Source organism: Schistocerca piceifrons, chromosome 5, assembly GCF_021461385.2.
Source record: "Schistocerca piceifrons isolate TAMUIC-IGC-003096 chromosome 5, iqSchPice1.1, whole genome shotgun sequence".
NCBI classification, from domain to species: domain Eukaryota; kingdom Metazoa; phylum Arthropoda; class Insecta; order Orthoptera; family Acrididae; genus Schistocerca; species Schistocerca piceifrons.
This window is the reverse complement of record NC_060142.1, coordinates 515140812-515159271: the sequence shown is the minus strand read 5'-3', so window position 1 is coordinate 515159271 and position 18460 is coordinate 515140812. Positions and strand designations below refer to the sequence as shown.

The 18460-nt window shown below is 42.7% G+C and overlaps 1 protein-coding gene across 1 annotated transcript in view; it reads right to left on the bottom strand.

Moving 5' to 3' along the window:
- The window catches only part of LOC124799116, a 217736-nt gene that overhangs the window by 52850 nt on the left and 146426 nt on the right, over positions 1-18460 (bottom strand). The window contains exon 4 of the mRNA XM_047262654.1: positions 8267-8380. Coding sequence (XP_047118610.1) covers positions 8267-8380 — 114 coding nt within the window. The remainder of the gene's footprint in view (positions 1-8266; positions 8381-18460) is intronic.

Genomic DNA, 18460 nt, shown 5'->3' with positions numbered 1-18460 from the left:
CTTCTAAATCGACTCCTGTTTCTTCTTCTATCACATCAGAAAAATCTTCCCCGTCATAGAGGCTTTCAATGTTTTCTTTCCACCTATCCGCTCTCTCCTCTGCATTAAACAATGGAATTTCCGTTACACTCTTAATGTTAGCACCATTGCTTTTAATGCCAGCAAAGGTTGTTTTGACTTTCCTGTGTGCTGAGTCTGTCCTTCCGACAATCATTTGTTTTTCGATGTCTTCACATTTTTCCTGCAGCCGTCATACATTCATTGCACTTCCTATTTATTTCATTCGTCAGCGACTTGCATTTCTGTATTCCTGAGTTTCCAGGAACATTTTGGTACTTCCTTCTTTCATCGATCAATTCAAGTATTTCTTCCGTTACCCATGGTTTCTTCGCAGTTACCTTCTTCGTACCAGTACCTATGTTTTCCTTCCCAACTTCTGTGATGGCGCTTTTCAGAGATGTCCATTTCTCTTCAACTGTACTGCCTACTGAGCTATTCCTTATTGCTGTATCTATAGCCTTAGATACTTCAAGCGTATCTCGTCATTCCTTAGTACTTCCGTATCCCACTTCTTTGCGTATTGATTCTTTCTGACCAATGTGTGAAACTTCAGCCTACAGTTCATTGCTACTATATCGTGATCTGAGTCTATATCTGCTCCTGTGTACGCCTTACAATCCAGCATCTGATTTCGGAATCTCTGTCTGACCATTGTGTAATGTAACTGAAATCTTCCCGTATCATCTGGCCTTTTACACGTATTACTCCCGCTCTTGCGATTCTTGAACAGAGTATTCGCTATTATTAGCTGAAATTTGTTACAGAACTCAATTAGTCTTTCTCCTCTCTCATTCCTTGTCGAAAGCCCATATTCTCCTGTAAACTTTTCTTCTACTCCTTCCCCTACAGCCGGCCGGAGTAGCCGAGCTGTTCTTGGCGCTTCAGTCTGGAACCGCGCGACCGCTATGGTCGCAGGTTCGAATCCTGCTTCGGACATGGATGTGTGTGATGTCCTCAGGTTAGTTAGGTTTATGTAGTTCTAAGTTATAGGGGACTGACAACCTCAGAATTTAAGTCCCAAAGTGCTCAGAGCCATTTGAACCCTCCACTACAACTACATTCCAGTCCTCCATGATTATTAGATTTTTATCCGTCTTTACATACTGCATTACCCTTTCAATACCTCATACACTCTCCCTATCTCTTCATCTTCAGCTTGCGACTTCGGCATGTACACCTGAACTATCGTTGTCGGTGTTGGTTTGCTGTCAGTTCTGATAAGAACAACCCTATCACAGAACTGTTCACAGCAACACACTCTATGCCCTACCTTCCTATTCATAGCGAATCCTACACCTGTTATAACATTTTCTTCTGCTGTTGATATTACCCTATACTCATCTGACCAGAAATCCTTGTCCTATTTCCACTTCACTTCACTGACCCCTACTACATCTATATTGAGCCACTGCAAGTCCCTTTTCAGATTTTCTAGTTTTCCTACCACGTTCAAGTTTCTGACATTCCACGCTCCGACTGGTAGAACGTTATCCTTTCGTTGATTATTCAATCATTTCTCATGGTAATCTCCTCCTTGGGAGTCCCTTTCCGTAGATCCGAATTGGGGACTATTCCGATCTTTTGCCAATGGAGAGCTCAAGAGAAGTCTACTAGTATCAAACATAGATCTTAATCTGAGGAAGAAATTTCTGAGATTGTTCGTTTGAAGCACAGGATTGTATGGTAGTGAAACATGGGCTGTGGGGAAACCGGAACAGGAAAAAATAGAAGCATTTGAGATGTGGTTCTACAGAAGAATGTTGAAAATTAGGTGGTACGGCAATAAATGAAGAGGTTCTCGGAAGAATCGGCGAGGAAATGAATATATGGAAGAAACTGACAAGAAAAAGGGACTAGAAGATAGGGCACCTTTCAAGATATCATGGAATAACTTCCTTGGTACTAGAGAGAGCTGGAGAGGGAGACAGTGATGGAATACATTCAGCAAATAATTGAGGACACAGGGTGCATGTGCTACTTTGAGATGAAGTTGGCAGAGGAGAGGAATTCGTGGCACACAGTATCAAGCCAGTCAGAAGACTTTATGTAGATCTAATTTCGATCGGCTGCCTATCATCATCAACGCAAATAAAAATAATAAGTCGAACTGAGCTTGGCTCACAGAGGCACAGACACCGGCCTTAACACGTCAGGCAATCATGGGCTGATGTCGAGATTACCGGTAATCCGAACCATAGATGCTTACGTTATGAATTAAATGTCATTCTACATCGTCAGACCAGGTGCGACACAGGTACGACGACCATTAAGGCAATCTTGTAATGTTCAGTGTCCTGAAAACTTACACACACGAAAACGTCCATCGTAATGGCACTCCCCTGGTGCCACTCTCGTGCCCATCAGTATCTGAGGGCATCACTACCTGAGGGCACAGCCATTTTCGGCGTTCCTCTCTCTGCTGCTGCGCCAGCCACAACAACGGTCGCCATGCTGCCTTTCCGTACTGCTCAGTCTTACTGCCTGTACAGATATTTTTGCAGCTGCAAACAAGTCACATACTCTCTCGCGGAACACCTCGTGCCTGTCCTCTCAGGAGCTAGTCGTACAGGACCATAAAGATCCTTCATGGCACTTAATATGGCCCTAGTGAATCCATCGATCCAGATTCGCGTGGCAGTCGATGGATCCCGACGTTTGCGAGCAGCAGTATGGTTCAAATGGCTCTGAGAACTATGGGACTTAACATCTGAGGTCATCAGTCCCCTAGAACTTAGAATTACTTAAACCTAACTAACCTAAGGACATCACATCCATGCCCGAAGCAAGATTCGAACCTGCGACCGTAGCAGTCGCGCGGTTCCGGACTGAAACGCCTAGAACCGCTCGGCCACAGCGGCCGGCAGCAGCAGTATCACTGAACTAATACACAGAGGTGACAAGTCATGGGGTAGCGATATGCACATATACAGATCCTGGTAGTACTGCGTACCCAATTTATAAAAGGTCATTGAGCTGGCGGATCCTTCATTTGCTTTCAGATGTCTCATTTGATGTTTCCGATGCGATTATGATGGCACGACTGGAATTAACAGACTTTCAGCGTGGAATAGTAGTTGGAGCTAGTTGGAGCTAGACGTACTGGACACTTCAGTTCGGAAATCGTTAGGGAATTCAGTCTTCCGAGGTCCAGAATGTCAAGGGTGTGTCGAAACTACCAAATTTTAGGCATTGCCTCTCACCGCGGAAAACGCATTGGCCGATGGCCTTCACTTAACGACAGAAAACAGCGGCGTATGTGTAGAGTTGTCAGTGCTAAAGACAAGCACAAATCAATGTGGGATGTACGACAGACGTAACCTTTAGGACAGTCCGCCGAAATATGGCGCTAATAGATTATGGCAGCAGATGATGGATGCGAGTGCCTCAGCGATCAGCACCACGTCGCCTGCAGCGCCTCTCCTGTGCTCGCGGGCTTAGACGACTGCATAAAAGTGGCTTGGACAGGTGAGTCCCGATTTCAGTTGGCAAGAGCTGATGGAAGGGATCGAGTGCAGCGCACACCCCGCGAGGCCACGGATCCATTTGTCAACAACACACAGTGCAAGCTGGGGGTGGCTATAATGGTGTTGGCTGCGATTACATGGAATGGACTGGGTCCTCTAGTCCAGCTGAACTGAACCGATAATGACTGAAAATGTTTATTTTCGGCTGCTTGGAGATGATATGCAGCCATTCACGGACTCCATTTTCCCAAACAACGATGGAATTTTAATGGATGACAATGTGACATGTCACCGGGCCACAACTGTTTGCGATTACGTTTAAATACATTTTGGACAATTCGAGAGAATGATTCGGCCACCCAGATCGCCCGACATGAATCCCATCGAACATTTATGGGACATAATCGAGAATTCGGGTCGTACATAAAATTCTGTACCGGCAATACTTTCGTTATTTTGGACGGCATTAGAGGCAGCAAAGATTCGTTTTTCTGCATGGCACTTACAACGGCTTGTTGAGTTTACGCCACGTCGAGTTGCTGAAATACGCCGGTCGAGAGGAGGTCCGACATGATAGTAGGAGGTATCCCATGGTTTCTATCACCTCATTGTAAACAGCAATCTCGATAGAGCACGTTTTCACCGCTGTCTAATTCCGACACAAGTTGGTAGAAGTTTACTAGAGATATAGCAAGACTTTCTCATCAAAAATCAACACTGAAATCCTATTTCTGAGTGACAAAATTGCTTGGTAACCTTTGCTTGTAAAGAGAATCTAGAAGGCGTTTCTCCTATCTACAGGATGTCCATGATTACATGTACAGTTTAAAAACGCTGTAGAAAGAGAACCACTGGTCGGAATGACGTCACATTTGTACAGCATATTCTTGAGGCAGGAGGAAACGTCATGGTAAATTAACGAAAATCTGACCAATACATAGCACTAGAAGTGTCAGAATACCAACAGACGAGCGGCAAACGGCTGTTCCTCAGACGTCCAACATCACTGTCTTCATGAAAGATTGCACGACGCTAGTAAAGCTCTTTTATAAGAACGGTGACTGCGCGCCAGTAGCCCTGCAGAAGATGGGGGCACTCATAGGTATGAAACAAAGCATTGGTCCGATGTCTGCTAATCTAGAAAAATCGATTGCACAATTTGAGAAGACGGTTTCTTTTGAAGTGCAATGTGGCAGAGGGGGTGAAGCAGCTGATCCGACGTCTGGCGCAGATGTGGTCACAGCATTGCTGGAGGAGTCGAGTGGCGGTGTGAAAACGTGCAGTGCACGAGGAATTGCTCGAATGTTGGATATGCTTGCGAGTGCGATACATAAAATCCTACGAAACATTCTGCATTGCAAGTCGTACAAAATCATCCACGTTCAGTAGTTGCATCCTGTTAACGAGCCAGCAAAACAAAAGTTTGCTCTGGAATTTGTTGCTGGCTTGGATGTGGACAATATACGGCCATGGAACATTTTTTGGACAGACGAAGCTCATTTCTATCTCCAAGGACATATCAATACGCAGAATTGCGGAATATGGGCACCGAAAAACCGGAGCGCACATGCAAAGGTTACTTTGTAGAGCGGGTGCACGGCGTCGTTTATCGTGGGCCGTATTTTTTCGAGATGTGTTTTACGAGTCCTGTCATCTGTGCCGTCACTGGCAAACGTTACGAGAGTCTTTTGCGCACCAACGTCATTGCAGCCCTTCAAAAGTGTGGATGTGTGGATAGCAACATTTTTATGCTAGCTGTCGCTCCTCCGCACACTGCACTGGCCGTGAATCGGCTGTTGCAGAGGGATTTCGGAAATGCCAGAATAATCTTCCTCATTTCCCTACCACTTAGATAGTCCATATAACCTGCTCTTAATCTGTGTGACTTCTTGCTGTGAGGGTTACCTGAAAGATTTTGTCTTCAGTGCTCCAGTCACGAACGTGGCTGAACTGAGGGAAGCATTGCACAACACATTCTGACCCTGACCCAAGAGACACTCGGATCTGTTGAGAAACATGTTGTTTCTCTATTTCAACTTGTGGCTGAAAACGCTGGGTAGCGTACTGAACATGTTTTGCCCCAGTCTCACGACAGTTAGCAACCGGTGTCATTTCGCTTTAAACGCGTTTTGTGGCCCCAGAACAATAAGAAGCCAATGTTATTTGGCTTTCTATATGATTTTTGGCCTCAGGACAATTAAAAACCGTATTCATCATCACATGTGGTACGACCTTGCATGTTGGATGGGCTTACCTAACGTACATTACCACAACTGTTGACTGTGTGTCTTGTGTAATCATGCACATTGAACAATACGAATGGTGTAATGTGAACCTCAAATCACAGTCGTTGAGCTGAGATTCATTTGTCATTTGTTGCCGACCCTATTTGAGTTGAGATACTTACAGCGCCTTCTGTTGGTAAAAGCTTCATTTTTCTTGTTCCAAGATGTTTTCCCCTGCGTCAGTAATATGTTATTCAAATTTGACGTTATTCTGAGTATTGCATCTCTTTCTACAACGTTTTGAAAGTGGAACTTTAATAGCTTACACTTTTTCAAGCACAGGAGCTGTGCGTGGCTCGTGTTCGTGCCATATCTCATTTGACATCCTGTTTTTACTGTACTACCACCTCGTTATGCTAATTTCAATTACTGGTGTCACTGAGTGGCCGCCTTGCCTGCCCGTGAGCGGCAGCAGAGGCGCTTATCGATACAAGCCCTGCCGTATTACCTTTGCTGACTGCTATGACTTCCCAGTTGTCATGTGTTTGGAATTAGTTCTGATCTGACAGTGAGTTGGGAGGAGCTATCAGTGCAGTTCGGACCTGGCAGTGTTTGACTTAGGACGCGGCAGAAGTTCAGTCGGGGCGCGGCTGCAGTGAGGGCCGGACAGCCATGACTGGCCCGACGGTTGCCGGTACATATCACTTAAGTGCCGACCACCTTGATTAGTCGTCGGTCGGACGAAAGTATGTTGGCCAGCGATCGCTTATGGGTTGCCTGCGAGTGTCGAGTCGTGATTCGTCCTTGTTATTGCACAGTCGCTGCTGTTAGTATTGTCTAGTCCTTCGTGCAAGTGTTCGTGAAACTGTGTGTAGCTTGTGATGTCGACTGCTCATTTATTTTAGTGCTGTCTTCGTGCTGATGTGCGGCATTCGGTCGGTTGGTGTGGGTTAGCCAGTAAATCTAGGCGCGGCGCAGTGAGCCGGGCCTGCTGGCGGTCTCTACGCAGTGTCGTAGTGTGTGGGAGCTGTTCCGATTGCTACGAGGTTCGTGGCTCACCGACCCAGGACATCAAAGTCGAGTGGTGATTTAATTACTGAAGCTAGTCTGTTCAAATTGTGCCATTGGTTTTCATGGTTGGCTGTTGGGGGTATTCCCGTAAGATGTAAATGTCGTGTGACTAGGGCCTCCCGTCGGGTAGACAGTGCGCCAGGTGCAAGTCTTTCCATTTGACTCCACTTCGGCGACTTGCGCGTCAATGACGATGAAATGATGATGATTAGGACAATACATCACCCAGTCCCTGAGCGGAGAAAATATCCGAAAAAAATTGTTCAAATGGCTCTAGGCACTATGGGACTTAACATCTATGGTCATCAGTCCCCTAGAACTTAGAACTACTTAAACCTAACTAACCTAAGGACATCACACAACATCCAGTCATAAAATCTCCGACATAGCCGGGTATCAAACACGGGCCCTGTCTCTTGGTTGGGATGGCGGCGGATCGGGTGTAGTTGGGCTGACTACCTGTCTCCCTAAGCGGACGTTAATATTTCAAGTGGAGACCGATCCCCGGAAATTTTGATCGCCGCTGGCTGTACTGCCTTTTCTTATTGTGTATTTTAATGGCTCATAGCCGATGGTTTGAATTTGTATGTTTTTAGTTGGGTTTTAAATAATGGGCCTTCAGCCGTTTTAAAATTGTCAAGTCTTGCATTGTTTGGACCTTCAGCCTCCTTTTTTAAAATTATTTAAGTGTAAAGCTTTGGGTCTTCTGCATCTTGATAATCTATTGTAGTTGTGTTTTTAAATAATGGGCCTTCAGCCATTTTAAAATTGGAAGTTCCTCACTTCTCAAGTCTTACACTGTTTGGGTCTTCAGCCTAATTTAAAATATTTTTGGATAAAGCTTTGGGCCTTCTGCCTTTTGAAAATTTATTGTAGCCTTCAGCCGGTTTAAAAATTAAAAAGGTTGTGCCTTTAAGCCATAAAATTGTGTGACATATTCATTCGATAGTTAAGGTCGGAAATTTGCGCTGTAATGTTTGGGCAACTAAATAAAGTTATATGTGTTCGAGTGTAACTGACAGCCGCTCATTTTTGGCCCCTTTCCACAATTCCAACTACCTGTTCCGTCCTGTGGATTTAACTAGGCGTTTCAGCACGTAATACACTTTCATGGAGTTGCAATTTTAATGAGCAGCAGTGTGTTACTAGCATTTCTCATTGCCATGCTGTGTTGTCATCCTCAGCGCTTTGGTCCTATTCTGACCACAGTGAGGCTGTTTTGATCATTGCCAATAACGCCCTTCGTCTGTGCTCCACCCAGATCCTTCATTTTTACGCCATCTCTTGACAGGTATTTATTTTTCACTTGTAATTAGTGTACTTTAAGTTTGTGCTACTTAGTTGTGTAAAACATTGTAGGGTGCGATTATTTGAGGAGTGGTGTCAACCAGAAGTCAGCTGATTTTTCAAGGTCTCACGTCTCCTCTTCTCTGCCAGTGCACTTACCTGCGAATCTGATGTCGGCGCTAGGGTGGACGATCTGACCTTCTAGCGGCAGGAACACAAAAGGCACGCGCTGTGGAGGTGCCGAACTGCTCACGAATTCTGCCAAAGGGCACTCTGAAACAGACGAAGACAAACATTAAGTCTTGTGATAGCCGTCTATAATGCTGGTAGTGCACCGTGCACATTTGAGCGCTTGGACAATTTGCTGCTTCCAATGCACTACTTATTGGTTACGTCTCACAACGTGCTTGATGATACGAGTTGCACTACGAGCTACGATGTGAAAGTGATTCAACAGTCAATACAAATAAATATTTAGTGAAATATGGAGAAAGTGTTGAAATGTTTGACTTTAGACTTGACATGGTTCTTTTAGTACGAAATTGTAATCAGGTGTAAAAAGAGAAAAACTGAATCACAAAATTAAAGCAAAAATAAAGGGGACACCTAGAAAACAAAAAGAAGCAGTCCATTGCCACCACAAAAACGGAGACGCACAGAACACAAACACACAGAAAATATCAACACACAGAACATAAACACACAGAACACACACACACAAGCACACGTGAAGAAGAAATGCTCTCAATAATAAGCAAATGGTACATTCCCACCCACAGGATCAGCAACATACACAAAAAGCAAGCATTGAAATAGCCTACAGAACAGATAACTCAATGCAGAGAAAACTATGGGCAACCAATAAAACACAGAACAACATAACCAACTAACATGCCAGGACTGCAAATCAATTTGTACCGGAAAAACAAGCAGAGACTTCAATACCAGATACACATAACACAGAAGAGCACTAAAAAGTAACAACTGTCATTTTACGTTTGCTGAACATCTCATGCACATCAAACACAGTCCAACAGTATCAACACCTCTTGAAAATTCTCACGTGGAGCAACAGCCAACCTCCACCCCCCCCCCCCACCCCCACCCACGCTTCTCAAAAACTAACAACTGAAGAAAACAAACAAATACAAAAAGCCATAGTCGGAGAAAAAACAAGTGCTGAACGAATACATAGCTCTCTACAACCGAACTCTGTTCTCTTCCCTCAGAGAATTTCCAGACAACCGCAACCCATAAACACACACACACACACACACACACACACACACACACACACACACACACACACACAGTCTCTCATACAGAATTTATCAATCTAACCACAACATTCACAATTGTAAATTTTCGAAGTAAATAACTTTTCTAAGCGAAGATCTATATGGTTGTAGGTAACAGACGGTAGAATGAAAACAACTGTAATATGAAACACAAATAAACAGTATAACCACAGCATGTAACTAGGTATTTTTACAAACGTTTGCTTTCAAAATTTGTAAATACCTTCTTAAAAACTCGGATCTATCTGGGAACAAACATTTTCCTGTTGTTTAATAAGAAGAAAATAAAAGACCACTGCTGACGCAAAAACTTCAGTGGAACATGTCTGGGTAATAGAAAAAAAAAGAAATGTGTTTTGTTCAAGTTAGACCCCTTCAAACAAATTTAAGAGAAAAACATTTATGAAACCATGTATTTGAAGAAAAGCAGTGAACGAAATTAAAATGTGGAGGGAAGATAAACTGTAGAAAAAACATCCTCGAAGTTTTTGAATTAGAGTGTTTCCGGGTTAAGGCAAAAACTTCACTGGATAAATGAAGCTTAAAGAACGGAAAGAACCCTACTTCCAATTTATGTCTTAATTCAAATGTTTTCCGTAGTCCCATACAGGTAGCTGACATGAGGCACGTTAGGATTATAGTAACACGTATTTAGTTATGATTGAGCTTTCAGGCACGTACTGGGCCAAATTACATTGACTATAATACGAGTATTTTAACTACGACACAAGCGACAATACGTGATTATTACCCCTTCAATCAGTAAGTGAAAGTGAGCGGACAGGTTTACAAGCCAGCTGCTATCACACTAACACTCTGTTATCTTTGATTGTAATTTCACTCAATGATTAAAATCTCCTATTTCTTATCTCATTAGACTAATGACAATTTTTTTATAAATTCTAAGTGGACAGCTTTCGCGTGTCTGGTATCGTATCTGTGAACATTCGTATGACACTTCCTTTCTTGAAAAACAAAAATGAAACATTCGAGGGACAGTACTTATTGGAGAGCTGTGGTAAATCTTCCTAACGCTCTGCAACAAGAGAGCTTCGCACATACTCTATATATTGCTCCAAAAACCCTTTTCTGAACAATAGTTCCTTCAGAGAATAAAGGTGGGGAATTCAGGTTGGACGAACGAACATGCTGGTAAAAATCTGTTATGAGACCGAAGACTCGGTAACTTTGCACCAGAGCTTGCGGCAAAAGAGGAAATTGTGAGAGAAGACGAAGACATAAAATATATGATTTTATTATTGAGACAACAATTATGGAGAAAAATAGATTGCATGAGATGAAAAATGCTATTAAACGATTCGAAAGCCTGATGCCTATACATAAATAAAGAGAAACAATTCGGGAGCTCAAAAGGCTTTGGCCCTAAAGCTAGCATTATCGAAACTGGTGGAAATCAACTGAATTATCAGCATCGTGTGAGCATGAATAGAAGAGCTGTAACCTACAGAATTTTCAGCACCTTTCAACAGAAATGGGTTACGTAGAACTTTTTTCAGTACAGTACCTTTCATGTCAACACAAATGTAAAATAAGAGTTAAAACAATACCGTGATCTACTGAACACATTAGCGATGTAGTAAGCCAATTGAATAATGTACAACAGTTATTTCTAGAAACAGGGTAAGTTGTCCCACAATATGAGTACTGTTACAATCAGCAGTGTTATGTGTCTGTCTTCTTTTTCTGTATATTGCACTGCAAGCGTAGGAACGATGTATTCAGTAAGAAGGATCTACATTAAACTCATGCACATTCTACAACAATAATCAAGGGCACTGCAGGTTCCAGTAGAGTACATGCGGAAAGGATTTCCAAGACAATTACTCAGGTGTCTCATCACACCATTATACAGTCAATGCGGCAGTGTTTGGCTGTCATTACTTCGCTATAGATTCCGTACTCAGATATGCGATCGCCTGCGAGATAGGCACAAACGCAAGTAGGTTAGGTCTGTTCCTTTCCTTTTTGTCCGTGGTCACAAAAAATGGTTCAAATGGCTCTGAGCACTATGGGACTTAACATTTGAGGTCATCAGTCCCCTAGAACTGAGAACTACTTAAACCTAACTAACCTAATGACATCACACACATCCATGCCCGGGGCAGGATTCGAACCTGCGATCCGTGGTCACAAACAAAGTTGTTACAAGCAGAAGAATTTGTCAATTTTTGGAATTATACTATTTGACCGGACTGGCGGTGATATACCAGATGATAGTTGTGCATCGTTTTACTACTTATTCCAATTGTATAAGATCAGTTCGATGTTGTTATTGTAGTTACTGGCAATTAGCTGCTTCTGCTGCAGAGTTAAGTGAAATGGATTACGAAGCGAAGCGATATAAGCATGTCTTCCTTATGTTCCTGTTTTCTACACCATTGAGAGCTATCAAGAGCTCCCGGCTCCCAATCTCGCAAACATAGAAGTTTATCTTATAAACAGACAAGGTACAGTTATCACTACGGCGAAGGCTGGTTTGTCCTATGGCAGATCATATTCCTCTGTCATCCTCCGGTCTTTGAGCTGACTTCTCGAGTAAAATTTCGGAGAACATACAATTTAACGCGAACTCCGGTTTACGGTGCAGCACGTTTAATATGCGCAAATCACTGTCACAGACATAAGTAGCGGTAAGGGGCGGAAATTAAAACCTGGGACAGACTGTGGACTGAACGCTACAGCTGACACTTCACTACAACTCCGAATCAAAATAAGGACACACGCAAAGGTATCACTAGTGGAACGTTCGTTGATATGAACTTCAGCGAGGACAAGAAACATTGTGAAATGGCTTATTGATCTTCCTAACATTCACAACTGGAATGAAATGTCAGTCTTAATTCCACATCTTCTTCCGTTCTTTGGTCATCGATAGAGTGCTCTCTACCATACAGAATTTGATAATTTTTCACAAATATAAGGAGAAGTGGGGGAATCGCGTGTACTTAAGCAAAAATTAATGTTTTGACACATTCATACTAAGTGACCTAAACGTAACTGCATGCAAGATTGCTGTAGTTTGTATATTTTTACTGTATTAAATCAATTTAGACTTGAAAAAATGGCTCTGAGCACTATGGGACTTAACTTCTGAGGTCATCAGTCCCCTAGAACTTAGAACTACTTTAACCTAACTAACCTAAGGACATCATACACATCCGTGTTCGAGGCAGGATTCGAACCTGCGACCGTAGTGGTCGCGCAGTTCCAGACTGTAGCGCCTAGAACCGCTCGGCCACCCCGGCCGGCTTAGACGTGGAGAACTATACAGTGGAGCTTAAGTAAAAAATCACAAATATATGCGATTAACTAACCTGTAAGTTAATTATACTCAATGATTAAGAAATTTTACACATAAGTATACATGAATGAAATCAACCGCCAATGAAATTATTTGGAATTTTCTGTTAGGAAATCAGAATACTGAAATGTATTTATACAGTAATATGGTTTGTGTAATCACTTTCAAATCACATTTCAAAACTTTTTAAAAGATTCGTTTCTCGGATAAGTACATGCATCATGATTCTAAACAGAGCAGCGAACATATCTGTAACGCAATTATTTGTCTTTATGTGCTACTTAATAGATTAGGTACTGAAATAGTGTAGGTTCAGTGAACCAGCAAACTCGTTATCGCAATCATTGTCATCGTCACATCGCAAATGTTGGAAACATTCGATACCTAAACGACTTTGGTGTTATTTACTTGTGGTTCTATATTTCTTTTTTTTTCTCGTTGCTCAGTAAAGCATCCACGTACAGCATTTCCACTCTCGCTCTTTTACCCAGTCTATTGTACCTTTCCGTTCCTTACTTTCTTCTTCGTTTTAGCTTCTCGTTAACGGGGGTGTGCCCCTGTTATCTTTCATGACACCAGTACGGCAGTGTACCATTACCTTCTTACACGGTCAGAGTCTGCATTTTAAAGTGTTATTTTTAGAAATCAAATCCATCTAATGACACAATGTATTAAAGGTTTTAATATCACATTTAAATAAAAGTAAATAAGTAGTAACTATAAGCCTGACTTATTATTTTATGTCTGGTAAAAGAAACAAGAAACAGGACTGTTGTATTTGTCCCGGACTCACGGATTCCACAGTCAAATAGCGTATGTTTTCTTCTGCTTGTTTGTTACTTGCAGGTTTGAGAAGTGGGTAGCCGTCATGTTTATCGCATGCTTCAAATTTTGAACGAGTAAGATTACTCGCTGCGCAAATTACCCTACTTGCCGTTAAACATTTACTTGAACAAAGTACAGTGATGGAGACTAAAATACAGATAGCTCTGGCAGCAGTATTATGGATAAAATATCGCAACAAATATAGGTTCCAAAACAGTATTCGAGGCATTCGAATATAAATTTTTACCTAGAGGTATCAATAATGAATTACCACTAATGTAGAAGTAACATCGAGAGATTAATTTAGCCTACAACAACCGTTATTCCGACTGTGTAGTTCAGTATTTGTTTTCATTCATTTTAAGCTAGACATGTTAAGGACGTAAGACTTTTTGGAAAGAAATCGGGGCGACGGCATAAGATAAAAATAACAAAAACGAGACAGTAACTTCAGACAACAAATTTAAAGCAGAAATTTATGATTCTGATACAGAACTCATTAGTTTAAAATGTGTGTATCATTATAATACGGCGCTGATGAACCGCAATATACTATTTTGAGTGTGTTAACATAAAGGTGTCAAAATACAGGCGGCTAACACACAGAAGAAGAAGAAGAAGACCAAGAAATGCGTTGGATACCATTCTCTTCTTGAGACCGGATGGAATTCCTGTGAAGTGGTAACTCTTCCGTAACGAGCTGCTGTTACAGACACGAACAAGCAGTAACGAGCCGGTAAACGGAGTTGAGAATGCGAAAATAATCACCACGCCATTATTCCGTAATGAGTTGAGAGCACATTTAGCCTCAAGTATTCTCTTTGATGGCAATTAGTAACTAACGGTGGAAACGCTTAGGATCGTGTTTGTGCACAAAATTGGTTTCCAACATCGAACGAACAATTATTGTCCATAACGTATGGATGTCTAGTACCTTCAAAAATTCATTACCGTGTTGCTGTGGAGCATCTGAAAACTAAACAGACCATCTGATATACCAAAGCGTTCCAATGCGTTTAAAACAGACGGTTAATTTAGTGTTTACCTACGCAGTATTTCAATACAAATGGAATAACTCAATAGTTTTAAAACAGTTATGATATAAAACCCACATGTTCTGCCTGTCGCAAGCAAATAGGGATGTGGAAATGTACAGAGCATACCATAACTGGCTACACAAATCTCGGAGGCAGGTTACTCGCACCAAAAGTGCGTAAAAAACCGAAATTCTTTCGTTTTGAGCTATTAATGAGAGAACATCTTACGAGAAAGCCGGCCGAAGTGGCCGTGCGGTTAAAGGCGCTTCAGTCTGAAACCGCAAGACCGCTACGGTCGCAGGTTCGAATCCTGCCTCGGGCATGGATGTTTGTGATGTCCTTAGGTTGGTTAGGTTTAACTAGCTCTAAGTTCTAGGGGACTAATGACCTCAGCAGTTGAGTCCCATAGTGCTCAGAGCCTTACGAGAAACATGAAAACAATAACTTCTCTTTCAGTTGTTTTTATCGACGTAAGCATATTATTTGTTTCTATCGGCGTAAACATATTATTTACTATCGATTCTGAGGCAAGTATTCTTAATTATCAGGCACTTTAATTGATAAAAATCGAGATTCGCACTCATGAATATTCAGATATTATATGGACGCGTAAGTCAATCCTATTAACGTCACCTGGTAACTAAATGTATTAAACCGCTGATATATTTCTTGCTGTAGAATTTTTATGTTTATTTTTTCAACGATGATGATATCAAAAGCTTTACTGAAGTCAATATGTTATTACTGCCTTGATTACTGATGGTGGATTAACTTTAATCAGTTACTGTAGTTAGTGCATTGTCCTCATTATGGTTTTATGTAATTGCACATATCAGGGAAGCTTTTACAGATGGGATTAAACTGTATTAGACGCTAATAAGTAAATTCGTGGCAGCCCAAACATTTTTACCATAGGCCTCTCACTTACGTTATCTTCATTGAGTAGCGACACGATAGCAACAAATGTTCACCTAGCGTTATCTGCTATGGTACGAAACCGATGGATAAAGAACTGAACAAACATAAACTATTTCAAATGGCACGTGGAGATCGACAGGGACTGCCGCAAACTGACTATAAAAAAAATCTAACGTAATAATAAGTACGAAGAAAAAGTCAACAATAGGCAGAATATAAACAGAAAGGTAAGAAAGAGACGATTAAAAATTATGGTTTATATGTTTGGGCATCACTCTTTCCTTAGATGATAAAAACAACGAATGTGTAAATAGTAAGATCTCTCAGAATAAACTATCAGTGAATCAGTTGTATTTTACACTGCAGAGTAGAGATGTAATGACGAACAAGAGACACATCATTTTCAAATTTGTTGAGGTTAATGACACTACTGAAACAGAAACTTGGGTTAAAAAAGGGTAATCACGCAGTAAGCATATTCGCGTTGTTCAAAGTGGTTCTGGAATAGACAGAATGGCTTCTGGACCGCAGATTACGCAAAGAAAGATAGTGTAAGAGAAAATATGTATATATCGTGCCTTGAAGGGCTGGCTACTCTTCAGAAGCAAGAGTTGGTTTCCCAGCCACAGACGCGTATAGTGCCCTCTACGACAGACGTGTTTTGTTGGACTAGTATCGGCTATGCCGGCCGAAGTGGCCGTGCGGTTAAAGGCGCTGCAGTCTGGAACCGCAAGACCGCTACGGTCGCAGGTTCGAATCCTGCCTCGGGCATGGATGTTTGTGATGTCCTTAGGTTAGTTAGGTTTAACTAGTTCTAAGTTCTAGGGGACTAATGACCTCAGCAGTTGAGTCCCATAGTGCTCAGATCCATTTGAACCATTTTTTAGTATCGGCTACACGCATGGACAGCGACGACTGAGCAGAGGAAGGGGGAAGATGGGTAGTGAGAGGGGAGGAGGGAGCTTGAGATGGACGGAGAAAAGGGGTAGGACAAGGTGGACACATAGAGAGCGGAATAGGAGATGGATAGAGAAGGGTGAGGAGGGGGCAGACAGGGGCAGGACGAGATATGAGGGGGAGGAAGAGATGTTCAGAGACAGGGTGGAAGAGGCATGTTGCGCAGGTAAGATTGGCATGGCTTACGGGATTACACATGTGGATGGGCATGGTTGAGGAGAGAGAGCTGGATGCGAGAAGAGAGGGAGGAGAAGGAGATGTACAGAGAGAGAGGCGAGGAGAAGATGGTCAGAGAGGAGATGAACAGAGAGAAGAAGGAGGAGGGGAAGACGTAGAAGGCAGGGTGAAGGCGTAGAGGGGTAGTAGGCAGCTGGAAAAAAGAGGAAGGAATAGATGGCTGTAAGGGGAGCAGGACATGGACAGAGTAGGAGGAAGAAATGGTGAGAGAAGGGATGGAGATGGAGATAGAGAGAGGGGAGGAGGAGATGGAGAGACAGTGGGAAGGAGGACATCTATGAAAAATACGTGTCAAACTCAGGCACGAGCGAAGCCACTGGGAAAAGGCTAATATATTACAAAAGCGAAGCGACAGATGACATGGAACATTTACTGCAGTACGATCATGCCGAAGGCTAAGATAGAACTGTTCTGATAGTGTATGGGAATTCATTCTGCTAGAAAAAAAAAGCATGACGTCCATCTAGGATCTAGCAAGATTTTATTCGTGATGCGATGGCCGCAAGAGAATTCCAAGGAGTGGTTGTTAAGGCAACCGACTCTATAACGAGAAGACCTGCTGAAATACAGATGCACGCGCAGAGGAGTCGCAGCTTAGCGCCTCGTTCACGTCTTCCAGGTAAGCGCGGACGTAAAATTCGGTGCCGGCTGGTGCCAGCAGAACCGGTTGTGGTAGTTCGATGACCGACCACCGCCTCCGTGTCGCGCTCATCTCCAGAAACAAGCCGTGATTTATTCCACATCCCACTGGGAGGGGTATCGGTGCTTATTATTTCTCCACACACGCGGCACGTCTCGCAGCGCCTGCAGTATCCAAATATTTAGTGTTTGTTCGCAACTGAAGAGGTCGTCGTGGATGTGTTAGCAACAGAGCTCGCCGGACCGCCACGGCGTGCACCTGTCACAGGCTTAATGGAGTATTTACTGCTCAAACTAAAACTCCTCCTGCCGGTGGAGCCTTCAGTCCGCAAAGAAGTGTGACGTAACTGCTCTTGGCGCAGGAAGAAAAGTGAGCAAAACAGCGAGTCTTAAACGTCAAATGAAGCAATATTGGACAAGCTAATCTTAGAGCTGTTACAACTTGGCTTATAACTACGTAGGCATCAGACGGTAAACCGCTTACAAGATAAACTTTGTTTGGTGGATTAGGTATTACTATTATTATTATTATTATTATTATTTTATTATTATTATTACTATTGTTATTAAAAGCCATTACTTCCTCCGTTTTTTTATGCCGTCCTCCATCTCTTCCTCCGCTCTGCTAACAATTTCATTTATGCAGCTTCTTCTTATTCGCCTTTATGACAAAGACCTTACTGACCATAGATAGCTCCACATGCTACAAAAACTCCGTGCGAACAGGCATTGGAAGGCCCAAAAGTACCTTAAACGATATGAAGATGGCAACTGTTCTTTCGTTCGGACATGTCCGAAAGAACAGATGACATCTTCATATCGTTTAAGGCTAACCGGCTGATGACCTTCTTCAGTGCGGATGCACACGATTTGCCTGAACTCTTACGGGACTCGGTGGATTGTCTGCCGTGAGTAATGGGTACAGTGGCAGGGGCACTACGAATGTAGTGTGTGGACTATACATTGAGAATGTGGGTCTCACTGGGAGCGTACCGGCAATAAATCCCTGCAGTCGCACTATCCTCTGTGCCCTCGGTGGTTCAGATGGACAGAGCGTCTGCCATGTAAGCAGGGGATCCTGGGTTCGAGTCCCGGTCGGGGCACACATTTTCAACTGTCC